This window comes from Peromyscus eremicus, chromosome 2, assembly GCF_949786415.1.
Source record: "Peromyscus eremicus chromosome 2, PerEre_H2_v1, whole genome shotgun sequence".
NCBI lineage: Eukaryota > Metazoa > Chordata > Mammalia > Rodentia > Cricetidae > Peromyscus > Peromyscus eremicus.
In genome coordinates this window covers 62,502,178-62,530,167 of record NC_081417.1, presented here as the reverse complement: position 1 = coordinate 62,530,167, position 27,990 = coordinate 62,502,178, and the positions used below count along the sequence as shown (strand labels likewise).

Sequence of the window (27,990 nt, the reverse complement as noted above, 5' to 3'; positions counted from 1 at the left end):
GAATCCACTTATGAGTGAGTACATACCATGTTTGTTCTTCTGGGTTTGGGTTACCTCACTCAGGATGATATTTTCTAGTTCCATCCATTTGCCTGCAAATTTCATGCTGTCATTGTTTTTCTCTGCTTAGTACTCCATTGTGTATATGTACCACATTTTCTTAATCCATTCTTCAGTTGACGGGCATCTAGGTTGTTTCCAGGTTCTGGCTATTACAAATAGTGCTGCTATGAACATAGGTGAGCATGTATCTTTGTGGTATGATTGAGCATTCCTTGGGTATATGCCCAAGAGTGGTATGGCTGGGTCTTGAGGTAGATCAATTCTCAATTTTCTGAGAAACCGCCATACTGATTTCCACAGTGGTTATACAAGTTTGCACTCCCACCAACAGTGGAGGAGTGTTCCCTTTGCTCCGCATCCTCTCCAACATAGACTATCATTAGTGTTTTTGATCATAGCCATTCTGACAGGTGTAAGGTGGTATCTTAGAGTCATTTTGATTTGCATTTCTCTGATGATTAAGGATGTTGAGCATTTCTTTAAATGTCTTTCAGCCATTTGTGATTCTTCTTTTGAGAGTTCTCTGTTTAGCTCTAGCCCATTTTTAATTGGATTGTTCAGTATTTTGATGTCTAGTTTCTTGAGTTCTTTATATACTTTGGAGATCAGTCCTCTGTCAGATGTGGGGTTGGTGAAGGTCTTTTTCCATTCTGTTGGCTGTCTTTTTGTCTTATTGACCATGTCTTTTGCCCTACAAAAGTGTCTCAATTTCAAGAGGTCCCATTTATTAATTGTTGTGCTCAGTGTCTGTGCTACTGGTGTTATATTTAGGAAGTGATCTCCTGTGCCAATGCGCTGAATGATTTTTCAACTCCAGTGCCTGGCTATCTATACGTTTATCTATATGTGATGTACCTCTCTGTGATACCCACACAGCCCTCTACATAGAAACTTTGCATATTCTCCTCCTGCCTCTTTTGAGCTAACTTGAGGACCTCTGTTCTCTTACCTAAAATATAGACAGCCTCTGGCTGATGATGCTTTGACTTACATTTCTTCAACCTATGATGGTGAAAGTGATATGCATTCAGTGCAGACAACACTTTAAATGCTGATCCCTCCTATGCCACACCATATGGTAGACTTCCTTCAGATGCTCGGCAGCAGCGGTGAGGCAAAGCTTCCAGTCAGCTAAGGGATCTGATACTCTACAATGGACTGTGTTGCTAAATTATGATGTTTGGAAGTGATATATAGTAAATGCATTTGACTCTCAATATTTTCAGTTGACATTGGGTTTATATGGTTGTAAACCTATTGGAAGAAAAATAAACCGCCTGCACATATTCCTTACAATTTACTAGGCCTATAGCAGTAAAAGAAATAGCTTGGCTATTCTAGGGAGAGGGGAGGAAATCATTACAAAGGCAAGAAGCCTTTGACATAGGTGTCTGTCTAGTCAAGGATCCACAAATTATTTGACCCACTTATACTCCAGGGCTGGATCTGAATACATGATACATAGAAAGAACAAGTAAATAAGAAGATGAATATGAGGTAAATAGTCAGGAGGAGGAGGAGGAGGAGGAGGAGGAACCTAAGCTAAACAGCAGAGTCAGGGTCCCTCCTTTGTATGTGGGATTGTACTGCTGTTACTAGGATAAAGGCAGCATGAACAACTTCTCTAGGTGGAAAGAAGTTAGTGCCATGCATACCTCTCCACCATCCACTGAACCACTCATCAGATTCACTCAGCCATCAGCCATTCACCCACCCGGTAGTTATGAGGCAGGTCCTAGGACAACAGCTAAAGGAACAGAGCTGGGCTAGTTCCCACTCCCAAGGGTTCTTAAAGCGGGGAGGCAAGATAAACAGAGGACATTAAAATCCAGTGAATCCAGAGCACGGTGGCACTCAAAGAAGAGGAACTGAAGTTTCATCAACAGCTACATTCCTTGCTTCTCCCACACACCCTGTCAGTGCTCGGTAACTGGGAAGATTGAGCACGCCATACACATTCCTAACTGGCAGAAACAATTTCATGTGGCTTGCTCACAGCTGGAGCCAAAGAACCAACATTACTCTTCAGCATCGGCTTGCAGGCTGCAAAGCCCAATGATAAGCACAAGAGTGCTCTGTCATTATTATTCCAGTACCTGGCATGTCCCAAACACTAACAATGTGTTAGGCTACAAAGCGAATGGGGGGTGGGGGTGGGACCAAGTTCTGGCCTCAAACGCTCACAGCTGTTTTGTAATCTGATAATTGCGCATGACAAACCTCAGACCATAACTCTGAAAATAGCATGACTGTAATCATAACAAAATGGAACAGCCATTGGCAAAATTTGTTTTCTAGTTATCACTTCCAGAAGGAATTCCGTAACACTATTAGAGGAAGAGAAGAGAAAAACCCTCTCAACTTCCTGCCACGAAACCTCAAAATTATCATTGTCAGCATCCATCCTTTCTTCTCCCCTGTTTCAAAGCATTCCCCCCGTCCTGTCTGTGAGGATCCCTTCCCACCTTCTCAGAAACTTGGATCAAGTCATAATTCAATTTTTCTCTCCTTTATCTTCAACTCCTCTCCATCCGGATCTTTTGCCACAGTGCTTAATATATTCAAGTTCTACTTTCATCTACTTGCCCATATGGTCTTCACTGCCTCCTAGTTCACGGTCTCGCTTTTACCTCTGAAGTTGTTCTCTGCAAAATCCTTAATGAATTCCTAATCCTTGCATCTGAAGGCCATGTCTTAGTGGTTACTCCGCTGACACTTGAGCAGTCGGCCACATGGCTGACAGCCAACTCTTTCCTTCAGCTTCTGAAGAACTACCCCCCACACCACCACCACCACCACTGTCTTACTTCTGTGGTTATTTCTTATTCTTCATTTTGGATTCATGTGTGTCTGTTCAAACCTGATGTTGGTATTTCTCTCAGAAGTCTCCCCTGTTTCCCCCAGAATCAGTGTGAGGAGACACAGTGTGGTACACCCCCACCGAATTCCCTTATTCATTCAACACTCAGTCAGTCATTCAGCGTTTCTGACATGATAGCCACTGTGTTAGCCTGAGGATACAGCTGTAAACAAAAGTATCCACAAGCCCTGCTCCAAGGAGTATACAATCTCATGAGAGACATACGATGATCAATGTAATGTAAACAATTACACAAACAAGTGAATAATTACAAACCATGATTCATGCTATGGAAGAAAGGAGCATATAGCACAATAATACCCACATAAATATGAATGAATATGAACTTTAGCCTCATCTTCCTCAACAAAAGGGCAGGAGACATCAGAACAGGTTGTAGGGATTGGTTTCTGAGTTAAAAATCTTAGGATTACATGTATGAGTGAAGATTTGAAGACTGTTTAAGATGGAGAGGAAAGGCAGGCATGCCTGTAGTCACAGCATTTGGGAGGCAGAAGCAGGAGGGGCAGGAGTTCAAGGCCCTCTTCAGCTGAGCTAGGTGAGGCCCCATGTCAAAACAAAACAAAACATCATAAATAGGGGACAGCACATAAAAACAAGGTAGAGTAATTTTTTTTCCTTTTGAGACAGGGTTTCTCTGTGTAGCTTTGTACCTTTCCCGGAACTCACTCTGTAGCCAGGGCTGGCCTTGAACTCACAGAGATCTGGCTGGCTCTCCCGAGTGCTGGGATTAAAGGATGTGGCACCACTGCCCGGCGAGGTAGAGGAATTATGAGGAAAGATAAGTATATATTAAGTTTTAAGGCATGAGCAAGTCTCAGTCCATACAGGACCCTGAGCGATTACTTAAAAAAAATCAGGACTCTATCTGAAAAACAATGGGAGTCACTAAAGAGTTCTGAATGGGGGAATGGCCTAATCATATTGGCAGTTTGAAAAGATTTGGGGCCTGGCGGTGGTGGCCCATGCCTTTAATCCCAGCACTTGGGAGGCAGAGGCAGGCAGATCTCTGTGAGTTCAAGGCCAGCCTGGTCTACAAAGCCAGTTCCAGGACAGGCTCCAAAATTATACAGAGAAACTCTGTCTAAAAAAACCGAGGAGGAGGAGGGGGAGGAGGAGGAGGAGGGGGAGGGGGAGGGGGAGGGGGAGGAGGAGGGGGAGGGGGAGGGGAGGAGGAGGAGGAGGAGGAGGAGGAGGAGAAGAAGAAGAAGAAAGGAATAAAAGATTTGGGATTTTGTTTGTTTTGAATTACATTTATGTGTTTATATATCTATTTGTGTGTGTGTGCATGCCACATCATGCATGTGGAGGTCAGAGAACAACTCCTGGTAACTGGTTTTCTCCTTCTACCATGTGCGTTCTCAGGATAAAATTTGAGTTTCCAGGCTTGATGGCAAGCTCCCCTTTTTCCACTGAGACATCTCAGCAGCCCAGGTTTTTGTTTTTGTTTTTGTTTTTGTTTTTGTTTTTGTTTTTGTTTTTTTTTTGAAGCAGGGTCTTGCTGTGTGCTACCACGGGTGAAAATAAAAATCATTCTTGATGCAGTGTAGAGAATGGATTCGAAAGGGCGTGAACAGGTGCAAGGTTTTTGTAGCATTCTAGGTGGGAGAGGTTTATGGATTGGGCGTGGGGGTGGGAGTGGTTTAGTCTAAGGTATTTAGAAGGAAGTGAGGTAGAAAAGCCTAGGAAGAAATTACCTATCTAATGATCTCTTCTGGCCTCATGCCAATCCTGTCCCTTTACCTCATCCCAGTCGCTCTTCATCCAGATCATTATTTCTGAAAGTGTTGCCCCAGGGGGGTTTCTTGGAAGACCACAAAGTTGTCTAGATGTAAGTCCTTTTTGGGGCTTTTATAAGCAAACAATGCAAAATTCCAGACTTTTTTTTTTTTTAATGATAACCAACTGAGTTATAAAGGGGTACTAAAATTTGTTAGTCATAAACTAAAATTAGCTCTTAACTGGAGTTCACAGAAGACTCTAATTTGGTTTTCTACTCAGAAGTCTGGCTGCCAGGCAATGTTTGGCAACGCTGTAAAGCTCCTGCGCATAACACACACAGCTAGCTGGCATGCTCACCATTTTTAGGAAGGGCAGTTTGTTATTGAGGCATTACCAGTGATGTTTGGAGCTGGTCATGGTTTATGGTGCCTGGCATTCATGCATTTTAATTACAAATTATGATTCACGGAGTGCCATCATGACTGATTTAATATGGTGTGAGTTATTTGATTAACACTAGGGGGTAAAGTCGAGAGAGGCAAGAGACACCTCTCTGACCTTATCCCTACTACTTGCCTGCCTTCCTTGCTGACCCAGAGCATGAGTAGTGGGGCCCAGCCTCAGGAGCTTTACACTTGCTATGCCAACCGTCTGGCAGGCTCCTCACTCCCCCACCCCCAGTGATGCCATACCTCCTGCCTTTCCTGAAGGGCTTTGCTCTGCTGTTGCCTCTGTGAGGCAGAGTCTGAACACTTTATTTAATTATAATCATCTGACTCCGAATGTATAACTACATCACCCTGATTTGTGTTTCTTCTTGGTACCGTCTTCCATTGAATACACCGCATTTTACTTATTTATTTATTGACAATTTCCCTCCACGTGGGGTGTGTGTGTGTGTGTGTGTGTGTGTGTGTGTGTGTGTGTGTGAGAGAGAGAGAGAGAGAGAGAGAGAGAGAGAGAGAGAGAGAGAGAGAGAGAGATTTCTCTCTGTGTCACCAATACCTACGACAGTCCCTGGCACGGAGTACACAGCTCATCTGTAATTACTGCGTAAGAAGTAGTTACCTCATGAGGATTTTTCAACCTCTTAGTCCCTTCCACCCATCTCCTAAGCCACAGATGAACATAGTTCAATCCAATCATTCACAGCCCTGCCTGCTGCCAAAGCAGCCACACACACAGGAGCCCAGAAGAGCATGTTTATACATGCATTTCCATGTTACCAGGTCCCACTAAGTTCCCTGTTATTATTAGTTCCATCCAGGCTTACTCCTTCCTGCCTATCAAACACACTCGGATGAAAACTCCCAAAGACAAGCTCATGCATTCAGATTAATATTCAACCAGTTTCTTTTCAGAATTAAACATATGCAAGGTTGTATCCAAGAAATGGAGAGCAGCAATGAAAAGAATATAGATTTGAGCTTTGCCACAAAGGAGTTTATACAGTGGTCTGTTTCCAGAAAGTGGACTTAGTCCTTTATAGGAAAGTATGAATACTGTGTTGAAACTTGACAGACACAGAAGAAAGAAAAGGGAAATTTAGGGCAGGGCAAAGTGAAGCAGATGGCAGCAGATGGGAAAGACTGTACCAGCCACAAGCCTGAAGGAGAAAGAGTGTGGCTGTCACTCTGCAGGGAGAGGGCAGGTCAGTGTACTGATGGGAGAGTTTTCATGTAGTTAATGATAAGTCTGAAGTGGACTGGGGCTGTCTGGGCCCTATGAACCAACCAGTTAGACTTTTGAGACATTGAGAGCAACAGAAAATACTAAAAAGTGAGGCTATCAAGAGCATGCTTTGCTCTTGCAGAAGACCTGAGTTTGATTCCCAGAGCCCACCTTGGGTGGCTAGCAACCATCTGAAATTCTAACTCCGGGGTTATCTGATGCCTCTTGTCTAAGCAGCCACACACACACACACACACACACACACACACACACACACACACACACCTTTAAAAGAAGAAAGCACTAAAAGACCTGATCAGTGGTGTGACATGAACTGAAAGTTTAAGGTTCTTTCTGTCCTCTAACTATTCCAATCCTGACCTTTCCTCACCACTGTGGGCTTCCGAGTCCTACTGTCTCCTCTCTGAAGCCTCTCTACTGCTCCAACCTGCATGCCTTTCTCTCCTTCGGCCCCAGGAATCCTTCATCTGTCTGCTATCTATTATACTGGGAGACAGAGAAAATGTCTCAAGCATGTCCGGTACTCAGCATACCTTAATACTGATCTAAATTGAGTTTCACCGAAACAAGACCATGATAAACACAATCTAGCACAACCTAGCCTTTTCTTACAACACACGAGTATTTGTAGTGTACTGAAATACCCCTTCCCTCCAGCAGACAGTGCTGGTGTGTGCAGGGCCCTTTGACCTAGGTTGATCTCTTCCCTATCTGTTGTCAACTCTCTGCTTTCAACTTAACAAGTCATTGATGTTTCCTCTAATGAGACTGGAGACACTCATCCTATTAAAACTACAAGTTGCTACAAAAAAATTCATTTGTGGTGAGAAAGCAGACCAGTGGTCAGGGGGTAGGGGACAGGGAGAGCGCAAGTGGACTAAGGCACAGAGAATTTCTTGCAATAGAGGACATATTCTATATTTTAATTATATCTGTATAAGTGTCCAGCTCTTATACATACAAAAGGATCATATAAAAGGATCCATTTTACTATATATAACTAGCTAGACCTTGGTAATTTCAAGTTAAAACAAACTGCCTATGAACTAAGGGCCAGCTGCCTTAAGCACACTACAAGAGTTTGAAAACACAGCTCAGTCTCAACATAAAACTAGGACATGGCCAACACAAGAACCGAATAACCTCTCAATGGCTACAGAACTCTAGGAATGATAGGGGTTCTTTAGCTGTAGGTGGCCAGTGTAAGAGAAGCAGAGGGCACAAGGTTCATATGCAAAAATATGTATCAAAATATGTAAAGTCACAAATATCATGGATACAGATTTGCTCTCCAGACCTCAACACACCTAGGCTTAAGTGTAGAAAAGTTTGGAGAGAAAAAAAAAAAAAAAAGCCTTGATAGTTAGAAAAGCAATTTCTGAAGGACAGAGTTTTTATATCCCAGAATGCTCCTTGAGAACCTGAGACTGGGTTGTCATCTGTGGTGATGCTGGGGGGCGGGGGTGATTCGAAGCTCCTGTGAGAAGGATGCCGTCTTGCCAGATGACATAGACACCACATTCGCATGGTTGAGTGGGTGAGAGGCTCATGGGGAGGCGACTTGTGTTTGAGGGCAGGGAAGACGGGTGGGAAGGGGGTCTTTCTGGAAACTCGCTCTCTGACTTCTCACTCTAAACTCCCGCGCACGATCTGTTTCATGTCTCCTGTACAGTCCTCTCTTGTGCCCCCTCTCTGAGCTCCCACACGACAAACGGCCCCTTGTCCTCACACTCAGCTCAGCACTAACCATGCACCAGGGTGTTGGACAAAGTCTTTAGGGACCAGAATGAGAAGGCAATGAGCAAAGGGCTGAAGGGAGGAGGGTGGGAGGGCTGAAGGGAGGAGGGGTGGGAGGGCTGAAGGGAGGAGGGGTGGGAGGACTGAAGGGAGGAGGGGTGGGAGGGCTGAAGGGAGGAGGGTGGGAGGGCTGAAGGGAGGAGGGGTGGGAGGGCTGAAGGGAGGAGGGGTGGGAGGACTGAAGGGAGGAGGGGTGGGAGGGCTGAAGGGAGGAGGGGTGGGAGGGCTGAAGGGAGGAGGGTGGGAGGGCTGAAGGGAGGAGGGGTGGGAGGGCTGAAGGGAGGAGGGGTGGGAGGACTGAAGGGAGGAGGGGTGGGAGGGCTGAAGGGAGGAGGGGTGGGAGGACTGAAGGGAGGAGGGTGGGAGGACTGAAGGGAGGAGGGGTGGGAGGGCTGAAGGGAGGAGGGGTGGGAGGACTGAAGGGAGGAGGGGTGGGAGGGCTGAAGGGAGGAGGGGTGGGAGGGCTGAAGGGAGGAGGGGTGGGAGGGCTGAAGGGAGGAGGGTGGGAGGGCTGAAGGGAGGAGGGTGGGAGGGCTGAAGGGAGGAGGGGTGGGAGGGCTGAAGGGAGGAGGGTGGGAGGGCTCAGGGGGGTGGACTGGACAGGCTGGGTCTGTGAAGTGAAGAGGTGGAAATAATAAGGAAGACATGGGCGAGGAGGACAGGATTTGTGAGAGAGAACAGGAGACTCAGGGCCGTGGGAACACAAGCCAGGAGTCACAAGAGAGAGAGGTTGGAGATCAACAGGGAATAATCGGCGGTTAAGGTCAGAGGTCATCAGACGACCGCAGGCCACAGTATGACATTACCTGCTTACGAGTCTGTTTCTGGGGCATTGCTGCAAAAAAATTAGAAAGCACCTCAAACCCTGAAAAAAACCTGCAAAACGCTCCCTCTCCTGGGGAGAATTTTCGCCTTCTTGACCACACACGAGAAACGCAGGCTGTCTTCCACTTCAGTTCCCGGTTACCAGGGTTCTTCAGGGACAGCTGTCGTTTGTGGGTCCCCGCGCCCTTGTAGAACAGCGTCGGCTCCTCCCTGACGCGGTTACCCAGCAACCGATAGGCAGCCAAAGCGCAGGCGCGCCCGGCGCCCCCTCCCGGCACGGGGAGGAGGCGGAGCAGGGTGCGCAAGGATCCTCGGGCCCCGCTAGGCCCCGCCCCCGCAGCGAAACTACGTCCGCCCGCCGCGCGCACTGGGAGCTCCCGCAAGTGGGCAGGGCTGGGGCGGCCAGGCACTGCCTTCTCATGAATAATGCAGGATCCGGGCGGTGTCCCGGACCCGGAAGTGGAGTTGCAGAGTCACCGCAGTGGCTGAGCTGCTGACAGGAGGCGGCGGCGGAGGAGGAGGCGAGGCAAGACCTGCGGCTCCGCGGGGCCACTGCCGCGGTAGCTCTAGGCAACCCCACGGAGCTTACGCCGGCCACAGTCAGCCCGCGAGCCTCTCGCCGCCTGTCCGTCCTTCCATCCGCTTTTTCGCCCTACGGGTCCGGGGCGGCCTAGTCTGCATCATCTGCCGGGCTTCTGGGGCCGCCGCCCCGCGCGGTCCCGTCGGCGTCCCTGGCCGCGCCCGGCCCCTGGCCCGCTCGCCCACCGGCACCATGATGGAGGAGATCGACCGGTTCCAGGTGCCCACCGCGCACTCGGAGATGCAGCCGCTGGTGAGGGGGCGGGCGGCGGGCAGGCCAGGGCCGGGAGGGGCGCCGCGGGAGAGGAGGGAAGGAACTAGGCCGTGGGGATTGTGCGAGGGGGCGCCATCTGATAAGGCAGGGGGAGCCATGAAAACGCATTGCCGGGGGAGGGAGTCTTGCAGAGAGAGAAAACCGTGGGGGGTTACCTGCGGTGAGAGCGAAAGACCTGGAAGGGCGGAGGGCACGGTCAGCGGAGGCAGAACGCCGTCGGATAGGACCCAGGGAAGCCCGATAGTGCACACCGCTAGTGGGGTGATCGAGGGGGATGTCACTGGGTATCTTTGGCAGCAGACCCAGGGGATGGGGATGAGGGCGGGTGAGAAAGGCGTTTAGCCTTCGAGGCCTGTGATGCTCAGGACGAGGGAGGAGGCCAGGAGATCGGTCAGTCTAAAGAGGACTGCAAATAGGCTTTTAGAAAAGGAGAGGCCTGCTCGCCAGGCGTTTATATAAATAGCAAAGCTGAATAGGAACCAGGCACCGATGGGAGCAGAGATTCGGTGCAGGACCTGGGAATTCCCTTCTTCTAGAAAGAGGAGCGCCCCCAGTTCAAGCTGGGGGCATCTGGAATCGGGAAGGGGAAGAGTGTGCCGTGGCGAGATGAAGAATCACCGGTGTCCATGAGAACACTAAGGTACCTCCAAGAATAGGAGGTGGAGCTGTGCTGGAGCAGCCTGTGCAGACCGGTTCGGAATTCGGAAGAGCCCTTGTCATCTTAGGCCTACGTGTTTAGAGTCTTTGCAGGGCGGGGATCCTGCCTCCGGTCCGCGGTCCTGGAGTCAGGCAGGAATGATGTCATCGATGCCGGCGCCGAGGGGATGGAAGGGGGGGAGGGTGATGCCGGTTTGTGGAGGCATGGCCTAAAGAAATTGATGCCTGCTGGCCATTGCCCTAGGGCTACCTGGCTGTCATTGCTGCTCGCAAATAGGTAGGAAGGTCAGAGGCCTAACCAGCTGGACTAGGGAAGGGAGGGGGAAAGAGCACTGAGGCTTCACTTAAGCCACCTTGGAGCCTGCGCTGCAAGAGCTAAAAGGAGGCAGGATAGGCCAGGAACCAAAATGTGTGTAGATGCCTTGCTCTCTGCTGGCCCTGACATGTGCTCTCACTTAAGCTCAGGGGCTCCCTAAGTCCCTTCCCTCTGTGTTAGTCAGAGTGGGCCAGAACAGGTTCTTCTCTTGAGCTTGCAGCTTCAGAATTGACAGTATGCTTTGTGGTTTCCTAGATAAATAACTTGCCTGTTACAGTAACCAAGATGGACCAAGGTGCGAAGGTGGGAAGTATGGCGATCTCCATGCCACATATTTTGTTGGATAATTAGTTGCCACCTAGCTGGAGATCTGTGTCTTCTACATTTTGTGAAGCCGAAACAGACGAGCTTTGTAGAAGTGTACAATATTGAACCTGTAGAGGTACTGCAAGACTTTTCCCTACCTTGATGCTACTACTGAATTATTTGGGAACCAGAATATCCCCAGGGAGAAGTTTATTCTATGAATGTAAAAAAAGAACCTTAGCTGGGTTAGACCTTTGCTTAATAGGTTCCCTGTTCAGCTAACCTTGCTTCCAAACTAGGATGCGATGCCCTTCCAGTTCTAAGCTACTCATATGTGGAGGCGGGGATGAAAGGGGCGGAGGTTCTTGTAAGTCTAGGAAAGGAGTTGGTTCTTGTTTCTCATCTGAGGTTCCTGAGATGGTAGCTGTCCACGGAAAGAGAAGAGTAAGGATTGTGCAGTTGTCCTTGGTGACTCTGCTATTTCCTGGGATTCTTTCCTAATCATGGGTGGAAGACTCCTGAGCTGTTTTGGTTTGTGTGGCCCCAAAGAAGAGAAGTTTGTGGTGAGGAGGTGCTTATTAGAATAGCTGTAGCTGCCCACGCCCTTTTTTGAAAGCTGAAGTAGTCTGCAAGAGAATACTGTGTTGAGGTTGAGTGAATCTTAAAGAAGTAACAATATAGTCTAACACTTAGGGGTCATAGACATTCCCCCGTCTCTTGACTCTTCCTATATTGGAGTCTAGAGACACCCCAGACTTCTTAAGTGCCCTTTATTCTGTTGAAAACAGCAGAATGTTGTGTGACGTTTCCCCCAGGGACCTTCACTGAGTCATAAGGAATCAAGATGCACACCACAGAGGGAGAGGGCAGGATGGTTCTGTAGGGGTGTTTGGAGAAAGACCATCAAAACTAGGGTCCCAGGCTCAAAGTCACCTGTGATCTCTTCCATTTTTTGCTATTATTTATAGTGACCTCTAGGAAGTCTCTCATTCTCCTTGAACTGTTTTTCCATTTACAAAATGAAGACAAACTATTCATTTAATGTTTAAACAATAGTTCCTCATTCTCCCTTCCAAAGAATATCATGGAGCCTGATATATTGACTCAGAAAATTGATTTACCAAATACTGAACATCTGCACTGTTCCAGATTCTACACAAGATATTAGGGACACAGTGGTTAGCCATGTAAGTTCAGATGGAGCCCTGCCCTGCTGGACCACACCATTCAGTAAAAGCTTGTTTCTCTTGCTCACTCCATGAGTGAGCTTCCTTAGGGCAGAGTCGAGTCTGCCTCCTTAGACCACAAGAAAAGATGGAAGCTCCAGTATTGGCCTCATTGCCCCTTTCAGGACCTGGATGTATGGACAGAGATCTGTGTCTTGGACCTCATCATCAAATAACGCTCCCCCAGAAGAAGCATCTTTTTCTTTATTTTTACTTGAAAGAGAAACTCATCTTGAAAAGGAGGCTTGTGGGCGTGGCAGCACTTGAGAGAGAAGGTGCAGCCAGTAGATCTGGGTGTTTCCAAGGTGCTAATTTAAGCATTAGCTCTCAGCTAGTGGGAGGCAGAGGAAGAAATCCCTGCCTTGTTGTTGCTGCTGCTGTTACCACAGCTGCCTGGAGCCTCCTGTCTGGGGCTGAGTTTGCCCGAGAGGAGTGGCTCCCTTCTTTCCCTATCAGGCCAATTATTTAATTGGCCTGGCTGCATCTCAGCAGCTGAACCAGGTCCCAGCCTATCTCTGAGCTCCCCAGGGTCTCTTCTTGTCTCCTTAGGAAGGAAATGAGAGCTCTTCTTGGTGATCTATTCCCTGGGCTCTGCTCCTGCTGTGTCTGTCTTCCAGAAACTTTGGAATGGCCCATTTTGTGTGCCAGCTCTGCCATACACCTCACTAATCCTGGGGAACTCCCTGCTGCCCAGGCTCTGTTGAGCAATTGAGTAGTATTTGGGCTGTCATTGGTATGAGTGGCAGCAGGCACAAGCCCTCTGGCCTGTTGTCTGTTCAGCTGGTTGGTTCAGCCACACGTCTACGTCTTGGAAGAGATATGTTGCAAAAAACAAAACAAAACAAAACAAAAAAACAAATAGAGCTTTTGGGTACTTAATTTCTTTTTTTTTTTTTTTTTTTTGGTTTTTTTGGTTTTTCGAGACAGGGTTTCTCTGTGTAGCTTTGCGCCTTTCCTGGGACTCACTTGGTAGCCCAGGCTGGCCTCGAACTCACAGAGATTCGCCTGGCTCTGCCTCCCAAGTGCTGGGATTAAAGGCGTGCGCCACCACCGCCCGGCTGGGTACTTAATTTCATCAAGCAACACTCTGCCTCTTGTGCAGTCAGAGGCATAAGAGACTTACAGAATGGCATATGGCAGCTGACGTGGTCCCTGCACACTTGAGAGAATGCTAGTCTAGCCTCCCTGAAACCAGATTACCCATTAACTCATTTGTTTAGTTCATGAGCGTTTGCTACATGTCTGCTCAGTTCCTGGTACTTGAAGGATACAGAGACTGGTCAAGGCTCTGCTTGTGGGTCTCCAGGAGAAGGATGCTCGAATGCTGACAGGAAGGTTTATAGATGTATGTCAGAATGAGTAGCAAGTGTGGTGATCCTGAGAGAGCGAGAGCATGCTGCCCTCCTGACCCTTTGACTGTTGAAGCTGGAAGAGGAGTTTAGGGCTTCTGTTGACGCTGACTGTAAGGCGTGGAGAGTGACGGGGTGTCAGCTCAGTGACTGAAAGTGGAAGAGAGAGCGTCACAAGATAGGCAGTCCGCACTGGGGAGGACCCTCTAAGTTGTCCCTTGTGCGGTTGGAGGGTAAGATGTCAATGGGAGGTGGGGGAGAGATATGGGGCCCCGAGCTAAAGCAGACGCCGAGAGGGAGGACAGATGAGAGTAAAATGCAAGGGCAGGATATGGAGCCTCTTTAGAGGTGGGCTGGAGAGCTGGGCAATTAGAGGGGACTCTAAGGTTTCTGATGTAGACATTTGGATGGAGGGAGGGACCACCACCAACCACCTCAGGAAATGTGGAAGTTGTGCCCTTGCTTCAGGGACTTCTTGTAGTAGAGAAGGTGTCTCTTTTCCTTGCTCAACTTCTGGGATTATGAGGAACTCAGAAGTTCTAGAAAACCAAACATGATAACAATGACCCCTCGGCTTCATAGGGTCACAGAGTATGTGCTCCTCTGAATATTTCTCCCTTGTAGCCTACTCTACTGAGTACAGAGCATTGGTGGTAGCAAGAAACAACAGTGGGGTTTTCTAGTCTCATGTTGCCCAGGGTGGCCTCAAACTCAATACGTTGCTAAAGATGATCTTGAACTCCCAACCTTCCTGCCTCTGCCTCTGTATGTAGCTGAGGATATAAATCACAGTATAGACAAAGATGACTTTGAACTTTGGATCCTCCTTGCTTCACCCTCTAAGTGTTGGGATTCCAGTGGAATCTGCAGTCCTCTGGCCTGACTTCTCATTATCTATGTGGTTAAACTTACGGTTTTATTTCACTGGTTTATTCTACCATGAATGTGTATATGCCACAGCATTATCTGCAAGAGTCACAAGAGGAAGGACATATGCCTCCTTTTTCTGAAAGTACGTCATAGACTCTGCAAGCTGTACTGAGTTGAAGCTTGGGTCTACTTCCTTACAGGCAAGGGGTGCCAAAGCAACAGACTTCCCTGGTGAGAACACTTACAGGTGGCTTGGCTTCTCAGAGGTCCCTAGCGTGGCTCTGCAGCAGGTAATCCCATGGTAGCTGGTGTTCAGGCTGAGACAGTCACAGGCCCAAGCAACCCACTGCCCTTAACTGCTGCTAGCCCTGTGTGAACAGGAAGGGAAAGTAGAGACTTCTTTCCTTGAACCTCTTAGCTTCTGGGCCCTGCTCTCCTCTGGGAACGGGCAGATGGAGGGCTAGGGCTGTACCTCAGTCGGCAGAGAGAAGAGTGTTTGAGAAGGGAACCTTGGGTTCCACCCTCACTGCACAAACTGGGTGTGGTAATGCTCACCTGGAATCCCAGAACTTGGAAAAGGGAAGCAGGAGGATCAAAAACTCAGGTCATCCTTGGCTACATAGTGAGTTTGAGCCAGCCTGGGCTACATGATTAAGAGTGTGGCTCTTCAGAGGACTTGAGTTTGGTTCCCAGCACCCATCATGTGTGTGGCTCACAACCACCTGCAACTCCAGTTCTAGGGCACCCCACATCTTCTGGCTTCCACAGGCATCCATGTACATTCACACAGACACATAACCACACACACATACACACACACACACACACACACACACACACACACAGAGAGAGAGAGAGAGAGAGAGAGAGCGAGAGAGAGAGAGAGAGAGAGAGAGAGAGAGAGAGAGAGAGAGAGAGAGCGCAGAGGGAGCCTTGTCCTGGTTGTTTTTTTTTTTTTTTAATCAGCTTGACACAAGCTAGAGCTGAGAGCAGGGCACCACAATTGAGAAAATGCCTCCATGACATTGGCATGTGAGCAAGCTTGTGGGGCATTTTCTTAATTAGTGATCAATATGGAAGGGCCGAGCCCACTGTGGGTGGTGCCACCCCTGGGCAGATGGTCCTGGGGTATAATAAGAACATGGGCTGAGCAAGCCATGAGGAGCAAGCCAGTAAACAGTACTCCTCCATGGCCTCTGCTTCAGTGCCTTCCTCCACGTTCCTGCCCTGCCCTTTCTCAGGGACAGAGAGTGACCTGGAAGTTGTAAGCTGAAATAACCCCTTTCCTCTCCAAGTTGCTTCTGGTCATGGTGTTTTATCACAGCAATAGAAACCTAAGACAAGCTGGGCGGTGGTGGTGCACGCCTTTAATCCCAGCACTCGGGAGGCAGAGCCAGGCGGATCTCTGTGAGTTCGAGGCCAGCCTGGGCTACCAAGTGAGTTCCAGGAAAGGCACAAAGCTACACAGAGAAACCCTGTCTCGAAAAACAAAAAAACAAAAAAACAAACAAAAAAAGAAAAAAGAAAAAAGAAACCTAAGACAAGCCTTGTGCATGGAAAGGGCTTAGCTGTACTATGTCTTTCAGCTGACTGTGGGAAAACTGGTACAAGGAGCCCCAGGAGAGGTGGGAATGGAAAGAATCAGGCTGAAGCAGTTACTCAGAGGTTCTGGTTAAAGGAAGCAAAGGTGTGGCTCGGTAAGTCTGGAGTCATTGTTTCCTGAGGAAGCTGGTAGGATGGGTCTGTAATCCCAGCGCTGGAGAGAGAGACAGGTGGCTCCCTGGAGCCATTGGCCGGCCAGTCTAGGCAATCTGTAAGCTCCAGGTTCAGTGAAAGAGCCTGTCTCAAAAAATAAGGTGAAAGAGATAAGGGAAAAACCCAACATTGATCTCTGGCCTCCGGATGTGCTCGCACAAATCTATATACACACCGGCATGCACATGCACACAACCCACACAAGCATACCCCGGGGGGCTGGAGAGATAGCTCAATGGTTAAGAGTACTGGTTGTTCTTCCAGAGGACCCAAGTTCAATTCCCAGCATTCACATCAAGTAGCTCAAAACTTCCTATAACTCCAGCTCCAGGGGGTCTAACACCCTCTTCTGGCCACTGTGGACATCTTCACACCTATAGCACATACACATATACTCAAATAAAAATAAGAATTTAAAAAATCCTCAAAATTCGATTAAAAAAAGATTTACTGAAATGCTGAGCATGGGTGTGCACCTTTAATCCTAATGCTAGGGAGGCTGAGGCAGGAGGATCTTCAGTTTGAGTCCAGTTTGAGATACACAGCAAGCTCCAGGCCAGCGTGGGCTACAAACTGACACTGTGTGGAAAAAACAAAAAGCTGAATAACACACAAACTATGAAGTGAGAATCTATATATTTCAATATATAGTTGATTTTAGTATAACTACAGTCAATCTCTAAGTTATTTATGGTTCCCATATTAATTGTATCCCTATAAAGAAATTAGAGATCATCAGCCAGAATGACTCAGAACTGCCTCTCCTATGGTATTTTGTTAAGAATATTGATCCTTTGGGATACTTATGATAAAAAAGGATTCCTACTCAAATTCCTTGGGAAACACTACCTACTCTATCCTGATACAACACTCACTAGTGTTTAAAGCCTCTGCCAAGTCCTGCCATAAAGCAGCATCTTCAACTGTGTTAAACTCAATGTTTCCCATACTATGTAGCCTTGGCTGGCCTGGAAAACCCACAGCATTTTGCCTACCTGTGTTCTCGGTGCTGGGACTAAAGGAGTGCACCACCACACCCAGCCCAGAACGTTATTTCTGAATGTCGCACTACTAACATCCTACAGAGCCAGCGTGTTTCACTGAATGTCTCTAGTGTCTGGCTTAGAAGAGCCAGTGTTGTGACCACTCTAAATGTATACTCTTCTCTGTTCTTTCTTTTTAATTGTAAAGATCTGGTTATCTTTTTTATGTTTGTGAGTGTTTAGCTTGTGTACCATGTGTGTGCCTGGTGTCTGCAGGGGTCAGAAGAGGACATCAGATCCCCTGAGACTGGAATTACAGGTGCTTGTGAGCACCGTGTGTGCTCTGGGAATCAAACCCAGGTTATCTGTAAGAATAGCAAGTGCCTTTAACCACTGAGCCATCTCTCCAGCCCCTTCCCTGTGCTTTTGAGCCTCTCGGAAGCCATGCCGTCTTGCCCAGTGTTGGGCCTCGTGGGATATTGCTAGCTTGAGTCAGAGTCTGACTTGCTGCTAGCTGCAGCAACTTCCTCGTGATCTTTGGTAGAGAAGCATGCACACAGGGCCTTGTTTTTCTCGTGATTTGGGAAAAAGATTACTTTCTTTCTGTTCAGTTTTGTGGGTAGTTTGTTTTTACAGATTTATTGAGAGATAATTCATTCTGTATGTTTTAACTATTTTAAACATTACTTTTAGTTCTAGCTTGGCTACCTATGCCTTAGTTCTGTTTCTCTTTTGGCCTGTGCGCTGTGCTCTGTCGTTTTATGTTCATCCAGGTAGTATGGAAAATAAAGATTATAGTCCAGATATCTTGTCAGGAAGAGTGCCATTGGGATTCAAAACAAGAAATGGGTTCCTGGTTTCAGAGATGTGCCAGAACCTAATCTGAAGCCTTAGGAAGTGCCCCTGCCATTTGGGACAGCCCAAAGGGTGTTCCTGCATAATCACTTCACACCCTCTTGGTCTCTAAATGACACAAAGTATGGGTGATAAGTAAGGTTTTGACCCCCATGCCAATTGAAGTGTAGTGGCTGTCTGGGGCATTGTGTGGGTGGATTCTGAGAAAGAGTCCTGGTATTGTGAGAAAAGTGTATGTTATTGACTTTCCATGTCTGCCGTGGTCTTCAGTGGGAGGAATGGCCTTTTCGATGCTCTGCCCTACTATCATGGCTTCCCTTAATCATCATCATTATCCTGGGCAGACAACACAGGAAAGGGAGACTCTGGGGATAGGAGCCGCTCAGCAAGCTGTCTCACTGAGGGTGGCAGTCTTGTGACATAGCTACTTAAGAGCTGAAAATTGACCTTTTCTATCGCAGTGTCCCTAACAAGATCTTCAGCATTAGGTCTTGAAGAGGATGCAAAGTTAACTGTCCTTCGGAAGTTGGTGGGCTAGATGAGAAAGAAGGTGGACCCTTCACTCTGCCAAACAGAAGACAGGGAGAAAGAGACAGAATGAGGCAAAGATCTCATGACTAGCACTTGAGTGGCTGGCCATGCTTAAAATGAAACAATAACCCCGTAAGAGCAGCACGAAGAGCCCCTGCTAGCCTCAGCATCTTCCTGGTTTTACTCCAGGCTAAGGGAACCCTGGTTTTTCTTCTATGATTTCACTGAAGTACTCGCATTCTCCAGCTGCCCTAGATACACAAATGGATACTTTCAAGTTTTTCTCTACACAGACCCGTCCGTGGGATCTGAGAAACACATTATTGTGACTGCCACTGTGTTTCATGATCGTATTTAATAGTTCTGCCTTTTGTTATGTTGAACTTGGGGCATATTTGAAATATGGTGGCCTTTTTGTTCACAGTGTAAAATCAAGAGGCAAACCTGGAACTGCATATAAGCTGGGCTGATTGGCAGTCAGGTAAGGGGCCACAGGGGCTATAAAATGGCAGCTTCATGTTAATTAAAAACCACATCATATGTGTGTGATGTAAATCTTTCTGTTGTTATTTTGGTTTTTTTGAAACAGGTTCTCACTCTGTAGCCCATGATGACCTGGAACTCATTATGCAGTCCAGGCTGACCTCAAATTCATATAATTCTCCTGCCTCAGCCTTCTAAGTGCTAAATTACAAGTACATGCCAATATGCCTGGCATATGTAATATAACCATTATTCTCAGAAAGATAGTTGTCTGAATTCATCAAGGTGGAATCAAGGTAAGGATGTGTGATTATGTAGGCGAGGTAACTCTTCAAAGAGAGCTTAGTGCCTCAGAGGATAGGAAGTTTAATGTAAGTCTACTATATGAGGTGGCCACTAGGAAAGCTAATGTACTGTTGGGTTCCACTGATGGAAGTATGGAGTTTAGATCTGAGGAGGTGGTGGTCCTGTTCTATCCTATTCTGCACTGGTCAGCATTGTCTGAACTCCTAAATTCTTTGCTGTCATCATTCAAGAGAGTGACAAAAAGAATCGAAATCGTGTCATGTGAGAACAGTTGGAAGAACTGCAGCTGTTCAGCCTGTGGATAAACAGTCTCAGAGAGCAGAACACATGACTAAGGCTTCTGAGTCCTAAATGACCGGGATTAGGAAAGGAAGGTTAGATTTCAAGCTACCTGTGACTTCACAGGGAAGACGCAGGACCATTGGATGGGAGCATGAAGGGGTACTTACCCCTTCCCCACTGGATGGGAGCGTGAAGGGGTACTTACCCCTTTCCCATTGGATGGGAGCGTGAAGGGGTACCTTCCCCATTGTGGGAGCATGAAGGAGTGCATACCCATCTTCTCCCTGAGGTAGTGGCTCTTCATCTGGCCAGAGGCCAAGACACCTGGAGACACACTGCTCTTTGGAAAATGCCATGCTCTTTCCAAAACAGGCACCAGGAATTGTGCTGGAGCAGAAACACGGCTGAGTGAGGCAGTCATGTTCCAGACACTGTGAGCAGCACTTGGTTCCTATCATGAGCTTTTACTGATCTCTATATTTTGAGGCCTGTCCTCCAGGCTCTATCTTTTCCTGGCCCTCCTCTCTTTCTTTTAACAAGATGTAAGCATGCCATCTTTTACCCTGGTGTGGGACTTTTGTGTAAAGTCTTAGGAGGCCTACCCTAAATTCCTTTTTAAGAGAGAAGCAATGGATTTCCCAAGCACCTGACCCACGTTGGGAAGTAGGTTGGGATGGTTCTTGCTGTTCGTTGTGTACTCCTGTATGTGGGGTCTGAAGACAGAGAATAGGCTTGGCTGTTACCCGAGGCAGCTTAGCATTTACCTGGCCAGAACCAAGATGTCCTCGTCCCAGGCCCAGGGTCTCCCTTTACAACTTGAGGCCTAGTTCAGTTTTCTGCATCAAGCTTCATGGGCCTTTGAGGCCTTAAACCAACTTCATCCTTCAAAGTTACTCATTTCTACCATTCACCAGCTTTTTTGTAGGACCAGCCATCCCCTTCACCTCCCTTTTCTATTGGTACCTAGAGAATATTGTCTACTTAGGAACTCTTTTTCATCTCTGACTGCTCACTCTTACCCATTCCCCAAGAAGCCCTCCCTGGCTATTCTTGTGAATAGTCAACTAGTCTCAAGGCCTCTAGCCTCTATCTAGTCTAGCACCTAATGCGGTATATATGGCGTTCTGGCTCAGGTGTCCACTCCAGTGAGCTGTGCTGTCCCCAGTCTTGTCCCCCAGCTCCTCCTCTATCTCGCTGGCAGGAAGCATCTACTCCAAGGGCTTGTCAGACCACAAAAAAAGAAACCTGGCCTTGTGAAATGGAATTACAGAAGACAGCTGGCTTGTTTGAGGATGAGTAAGAGCAGACAGGAGTTGGGGGATTCTGAGGAATGAGTAGGTGGGAGCCAGAGAGCAGAAACGTACATATTGAAGAATTGTGGGAGTTTCAGGGGGATATATGGATTGAAGAATTCATTCATTATTCAAAGAAACATCCTTTGGGCATCTGCTGTATGTAAGACAGTGCAGCACACGTAGGGAATAGAATAATCAAGAAAGCAAACATGGCCGTCCAGCGGGGGAGACAGGCCCTGAACAACTAAAGCACACAACCCAAATCACGGTGAGAAACAGGTGAGTGGTAGAGACACAAGAAAAGGTGCTGTGAGTGAGAACAGTGAGATATGGGGGGGGGGGGGGTCAGGTAAGCTGCCTGTGAGAAAAAGTGCTGTTGGAGCTCAGACCACAGGATGAGAAGGTCCTGGGGTGCTAACAGGGAGTGACTTCTTCTTGCTCCCTGGCAGGTCAGGGACTCCCCAGTGAGTCCCTTCCAAACTGGCCTTTCTCCATCCTGTCCCTTTGCAGCACTGGGTAAGTTTTCAGAAATGGGCACGTGGGAGGGCCAGTGTAGCCCTGCTCCCATTGGTAGTGAAACCTTTAGCCATGCTGCCAGCTGTGTTGTGGGACTGAGAGAGCTACTAATAGTGTGGTGATATTGAATATTTAATGAGCTCTGTTGACAAAGAGCTCTTACCTGAGTCCTCCAGCATTGTGTGTTTTGCACATTTCCTCCTAGAGACGGGAAAGGTACCCAAGGTCTTGGCGGGAAGAGAGAAGGGAGACTACCATCCTGGACAGCCTGTTTTTAGCATGCCGGGCTCATGTTGTTAGCACAGAAGCTAAATGTGACAGGCATTCTGTCTAGGGCAGGCCTACCTCTTGGTGGGAAAGTCATCAGCCACTGGCATGCAGATTGCAGAGCTGGTGAGGGGAGCCTCCACTGAACTTTCTGTGGACCCCAGAGCAGTCCACTGGAGATACTAGCTTCCAGAAAACCTCTGCTCTCAGCTGGCCTGTTGCTCCCAGCCCTGGCTTGGAAGGGATCGCAGGCTCAAAAAGACCAAGCAGGGATCATGACGTGTGTGTGGCTAGTGGTTCAGGGAAGAGGAGGAAGAATTGTGTGATAGCAGAGAGATAAGTTAGAGAGTCTAAAACATTGGCACAAGATTGGGCCACTTATCACCCTCTCCATCAACTTCAGATAGGACCTCACGTGGACTGGAGGCTCTGAGATAAAACAAGGAGGCAATCTCGGGAAGCTCCCTTAGGAGGAACTGGTTTAGGTATCTTTAATTATAGAGACCCTAAGGAGCTAGTGAGGGCGGGCATCGGAGCAGGAGGTATGCCCAAGAGTGCCAGGAAGTCAGCTGGGTGCATCCTAGCTGTGTCTTCGGTTTGACCTCTGGCCAGCCTCCTGGCCTCTTTCAGGCTACTTATAAAATGAATAAGATCATGCATGTGCAGATGAACTGCACGTTACTCTATCATTTCTGGTCCAGGTTTGATGGTGATAAAGGTTGGTAATTTCCTTTTGCCATCGGTGGTTCCCAGGGGAGATTTTATGGGACAGGGTGAAGAGGTGTTCCTTCCCTTCAGCAATCACACCTTTTTGATGGGGCTGTGGTGAGGCCAGCCTAGAGACCAAAGAGCTTTCTTCTCAGAGGGGGATCCCATGAGAGGGTAGGGGTAAGGGGAGCTGTGAAGGGGAGCCAAGACCAGGCCCCTTCCCTGTGCCATGTCTGTGAGTCCTGTGGTCATGGTGACACCTTCCTGGAGAGTTCACTGTTGGTGGAGGGAAGGCCTTGTCCTGCTGCTGGTTCAGTTTACAAAGGTCAGTGGTGCTCAGAAAACATTTGAAAATCCCCTCCCCTATGCCAGTGGGCTGGAGAAGGAGGCAGGCCCAGACTGCTGACTTTGTGTTCTTTTCAACATTTTGTCAGAGTAACCCACAAGCATATGTATAGTAGAGAAGAAAGTAAAATGAACCCTCAGGTACTCATCCAACAACTAATTGTCAACACAAGACTAATGTTTCACCCGTGCCCTCCCCACATAATTCTAAATAATTCTTTCCTCTTTAGCATCAACATATGTCTCTCTTTTTAAAGTCATAGCAGACCATAATATTTTCACATCTAAAGATAATTTTTTAACATCATAAAGTTTTACTTCGTTTGTTTGAAACTAATCCATACATAGCATTTAGTTGACCTTTCTTGCTTGCTTGCTTATTTTGTTTTTGTTTGTTTTGTCTTGTTTTGTTTCTCTGTGTAGCCCTGGCTACTCACTCTGTAGACCAGGCTGGCCTTGAACTCACAGAGATCCACCTGCCTCTGCTTCCTGAGTGCTGGTATTAAAGGCATATGTCATCACTGCCCAGCTGACCTTTTTTTTTTTCTTTAATTTTATTGAGGTGTGTGTATGTGTGTGTGTGTGTGTGTGTGTGTGTGTGTGTGTGTGTGTGTGCAGATCAGAATGACTTTGTGGAGTCTGTCTGTCCTTCCATCTTGGGTTCCAGGATCAGACCCAGCTTGTCAGGCTTGTGCATCATGGGCTTTTACCTAATCCTGGCTGATGTTTCTTCAACCTAAAGTCCTCCCTTCTACTTTTTCTTTTCTTGCAATTTCTCTGTTTGAAAATCTTTTGTTGTTCCAGTTTCCTACATTCCGGATTTTGTTGATCACATCCCTATGGTATTTTTAATCCCGTTCTTCTCTTTCTGTAAACTAGTAGTAGATCAGATTCAGATTCAACTTTGTATGAAGAATGCATGGTAGATGCACTGTGCATTTCCTTCTCCCCTGAGGTGTACATTGTCCTCGGCACAGTTGTCCTACTTTTTGTGGTCTTCAGACTGATTGATGGGGTAGTTAGCCTGATTACAACCCATTACAGAGGTTCCTCAGCATCGTTTACCTAATGTTCTCAGCAGTCCCTGATGGTCATTGGTCCATTATTTCATTAGGAGTTTCCTCGTCCCCATTAGTACCCCTGGCCCTCTCTCCTGTGCATCTGCTTTCCCCACACTGCCCTTAACCCATACCATCATTTCCTTCCTCATCAACCCAAGACGCCCTAACAGATCTTCAGGCCTCACAGACTCCATCTGCCTCCCTGGTGGCCTGTGCTTCCCTGAGGGGAGGGTCCTGACTTGGATCTACTCTCACTGAATCCTGCTAGAGCCATGTCTGACCCACACTGGGGAGTGTAAGCAGCCCAGGCTGTTCCTTCTCTGGGAGAGTTCTGCAGGGAGCTGGCTTTATTTCCCTTCCCAGGAATTGCTCAGGAGCCCTCTTCTGTACTGAGGAGAGGCTTCCACACTTGTTTCCTCAGCTTCCTGCCCAAGCCTGGGCCCTGGCAGGGACCCAAGCCTGGCTTCCTGTTTACAGGCTGGGAGAGGTTGAGGGAGGCATGGGAAGGGCAGCTCAGCTTTCGAGTCCTCTCCTCTCTCCTGCCCAGCTTAGACACCTCTGAGGGCCAGAACAGTTACCATCCTCTGGTGCTTCAGCATCCCGGTGCCTCCCATGATCACCACTCCTGTTTGGTTCTTCTGCTCAGCAGACAGACTATGGATACTGTGCTGTGGGTTCGTGCACCCCAGACAGATAAAGCAGATGCATCAGTTTTGCAGTGGGACAGCTGACCAGGAAGCACAGAGCTGGGAGCTGCTGCTTACAGACCCTGACCCTGCCTATACAAGTCCTGCAACTCTGTCACCCAGCTGTTGTTAGTTCTCTGGTCACTGTGTCCAACTCAGCAGAGCTTCTGCTAGAGCAGGAAGCCTGAGAGGTGCGGGCTGGCCAGGGTCTGGTTATGAGAGCCAGAAGACATCGGATACTCTACGATAGTGGCCATGGCCCAGTGCAGTTCTTTCTCAGCATCTGTGGCTCTAGGACCAGTGCCCCCACCCTCTGCCAATACCAAAACCCATGGATATGCAAGCTCCTTACTTACTTGATAGCCAAGCCTGGTAGCCTGTGCCTGGAGCCTCAAGGACTGCTTGAGTACATAAGTTCAGTACTGCCTGGACAACATAGGCAGACCCTGTCTCGAAGGAAAACAGAAGTGGAAGAAGCATAGGATGGCATACAATGCACATGCACTCTGTACACTTGAAATCCTCACATGGTTTCTTACAATGGCTAACACAATGTACATGTCATGTAAATAGTTACTTTGTTTCGTTGATTGGATTCGGTTTGGTTTTGAGACAATGTCTTACTATGTAGCCCTGCTAACCTGGAACTCAGAGATCTACCTACTTCTGCCTAAGTGATGGGATTAAAGGTGTATGCCACCATGCTGGGTATAAATGGTTATTATACTATTATATTGCTTAAGGAATAATGAGAAAAAGCCTGTACGTGTTTAGTACAGATATTTTCTACCTAATATTTTCAATCAAAGCTTGGTTGAATCAACATATACAGAACTCACATTCACAGGGCCAACACTATAGGACTTCTGATAAGTGACAGCTTGGATGCCTACCCTCATTCCTCCATATGCCTGGCTCTTCCTTGAACAGTAAGAACCTGAAGGGCCATATTCTGCTCCAAGAGAGGACCTGCCATGGATTAGTTATTTTCTCTCCTCTCCTGGATGGCTCCAGCAAGAATTATGTGAAACTCAATCTCTTTCATCCCATGAAGAGAGATTATCAGTGATCTGAAGTGGCACGCGTCTGTGAGTCCAGCACTTGGGAGGCTGAAGTGGAGTTGTTAGTTCAAGACCAGGCTAATCTATATAGTGAGACCTTCTGCCTCAAAATAATGAAACAATCAGCCAAAAGCAGATGTGGTGGTGCACATCTGTGGTCCCCAGTACTTATGAGGCTGAAGCAAGAGGATTGCTTCAAGTTTGAAGTCAGCTCAGGCTGCGTAGTGTTTCAAGGTGAACTGGAACATACAGTAAAACCCTATCTGAACTTCCCAAATGCCCTAAACAGCACAGAGACATAGAGGAAAGTGTGCTGCTAGGTATCAGGGAAGTCTGTTACCCCTAACACGCCAACAACTTCTGCTCCCACCTGTAAAGATTCAAATCCTGAGCAGGGAATGGTAAGGGCACCTGTAATCTCAACACTTGTGAGTTGGAGGATCAGGACGTTAGGGTCATCCTTAGCTACATAGTAAGTTCAAGGCCAGCCTGGGCTACATGAGGGCCTGCCCGAAAACGAAACAAAAAGACTCAGATTCTTCAGGTGGCCTGCAAGGCCTCAAATAGTCTTCCTGCAAGCTTCCTGTCCAGCTCACCTCTTCCCGTTGCCTCCGCCACTGCGTCCTGCCTCCATTTCCCTCCGAGGTCTGCTTCCCCTTGCTTCAGTGCTTTTGCAGACAGTTTTGCTTTGGGGATGTTTCGTTCTTGTTTGGGTTGACTCCATCTCATCTTCTAAGCTTGCCTCGGGGACCTTCTCTCCTTAATGTACTTTTCACAGGTGTAATTTGAGAAATGTATGAATAATTGTTCTATTGAGATAGGGCCTTATGAAGTCTAATTTCCACAAGGCGGAAACCGTTTCTGTTTTTACATTATTCTCCTGCAGAGTACCCACACATAGTAGACTTTCACTGAATACCTGTTGAATGAATGAAAATTTCGCTTTCTTATCTCCTTTTCTTTGTAACCTTTGTCATTCCGTCATATTCAACATGTGCCCTGCTGTTGGTGAGCATTTACCAAACATGCAACGTTTCACTTAACCTCTGCAACTCTGTGAAGGAGGTATGCTCTTAATCTACAGAGAGGGAACTGAGACCCAAGGTCACACAGCTAATTAGGGAACCACTTCAAACCCAGGTATGTGGCCTCAAAGCCAATTCTCTTAACCGTAGTACCACACTGCCCTCTTTTGGCATGTCACAGAGTTGCCACTGGGTCCTCAGCTAATTTCAAATGAGTACTTGGCAGAGCTGACTGTGGAGCCCAGCTGTGGAAGGACACCGTGATGGAATTCAACCTGGGCTGCTGCTGTTCTACGGTTATGCATTTCAGGGTCTGTTGCCCCATATGTTTTCCATGAACCCTTTGCCACCTCCAGGATGTAATATAGCATCTCGTTTTAGAGAAAAGAAGGGCCCGCTGTTTAAATGGCCTGGTTTGCAGTGTCCAGCGAGTAAACAGCCCTGATTAAGAACCTAATAAAAATAATTGAGAGGGAGAAAGGAGTGTTTGTCTCTTTGTGATTTAGCCACTAAAGATAGCATTCTGGAAAGTAGCTTTAAGGCATCCCTGGGAAATGCAGACCCAGTGAGAGGGCAATCCCTCTTAGTCTTGATTACAGCAAAGCTCGAGTTATCCAGGATCCCAGAGCTTCTCTGGTGGCAGGGAAATTGGAACTGACGAATATTTTAGACTAGATGGGGACATGCAAATGAGAAATGGGTGGCATAAATATAAAAGCCAGCTCCCATTTGTTGACCATGCCAGGCACGCTGTGAAGATTTCTACATTCCTTATTCCCTTCATTCTAACGCCAGCCTTGCTGACTCAGTAATGCTGCACCCATGAAAGGAAAGAGGCATTGATAAAAGAACTTGCCCAAAGTCATACAACAGCTGGTCTTCCTGACTTTGAAACCAGAGCGTCCCACAAACTGAGTTGGTGAGGAGAGACAACTGGCAGTGGAGCATCCTTCCTATTTCTAGGACTGTGGTTAAACATCGCCCAGAAAAATAGGCAAATGTATAAAGACTTCCTTTTACTGGGCATTATAATTGTTTTCAAATAAATACATCTAGGTGTGATGGTCCATTCCTCTAATCCCAGAACTCTAGAGACTGAGGCTGGAGGATCACAAGTTCAAGGCCAGAGTGAGCTCTATGGCGAGACACTGCCTTAAAAAATGAAAACAAATATGTATATAATTTTATAATGTAGCATTAAAATAGTTACAATAGACATAATAGCTACAGTAGCTGCAACATTATCATAGTGAAAAGAAGTTTTTTTTTGTTTT

The 27,990-nt window shown here is 47.4% G+C and overlaps 2 protein-coding genes across 6 annotated transcripts in view; one reads left to right on the top strand and one right to left on the bottom strand.

Annotated features, from left to right (window-relative positions):
* Dnai1 (dynein axonemal intermediate chain 1) overlaps positions 1 to 9,349 on the bottom strand; it is a 71,045-nt gene extending 61,696 nt beyond the window's left edge. For both annotated transcript variants that reach the window (XM_059254142.1, XM_059254143.1), the window contains exon 1: positions 8,962 to 9,349. In XM_059254142.1, the coding sequence (XP_059110125.1) occupies positions 8,962 to 8,988 (27 nt within the window). In that variant the 5' untranslated portion in view covers positions 8,989 to 9,349. The remainder of the gene's footprint in view (positions 1 to 8,961) is intronic.
* Positions 9,220 to 27,990, top strand: part of Fam219a (family with sequence similarity 219 member A) — a 53,767-nt gene continuing 34,996 nt past the window's right edge. The window contains exon 1 of one of the 4 annotated variants that reach the window (XM_059254152.1): positions 9,220 to 9,812. In XM_059254152.1, coding sequence (XP_059110135.1) covers positions 9,753 to 9,812 — 60 coding nt within the window. In that variant the 5' untranslated portion in view covers positions 9,220 to 9,752. The remainder of the gene's footprint in view (positions 9,813 to 27,990) is intronic. The other 3 variants (XM_059254154.1, XM_059254151.1, XM_059254153.1) reach the window with 3 other exon arrangements.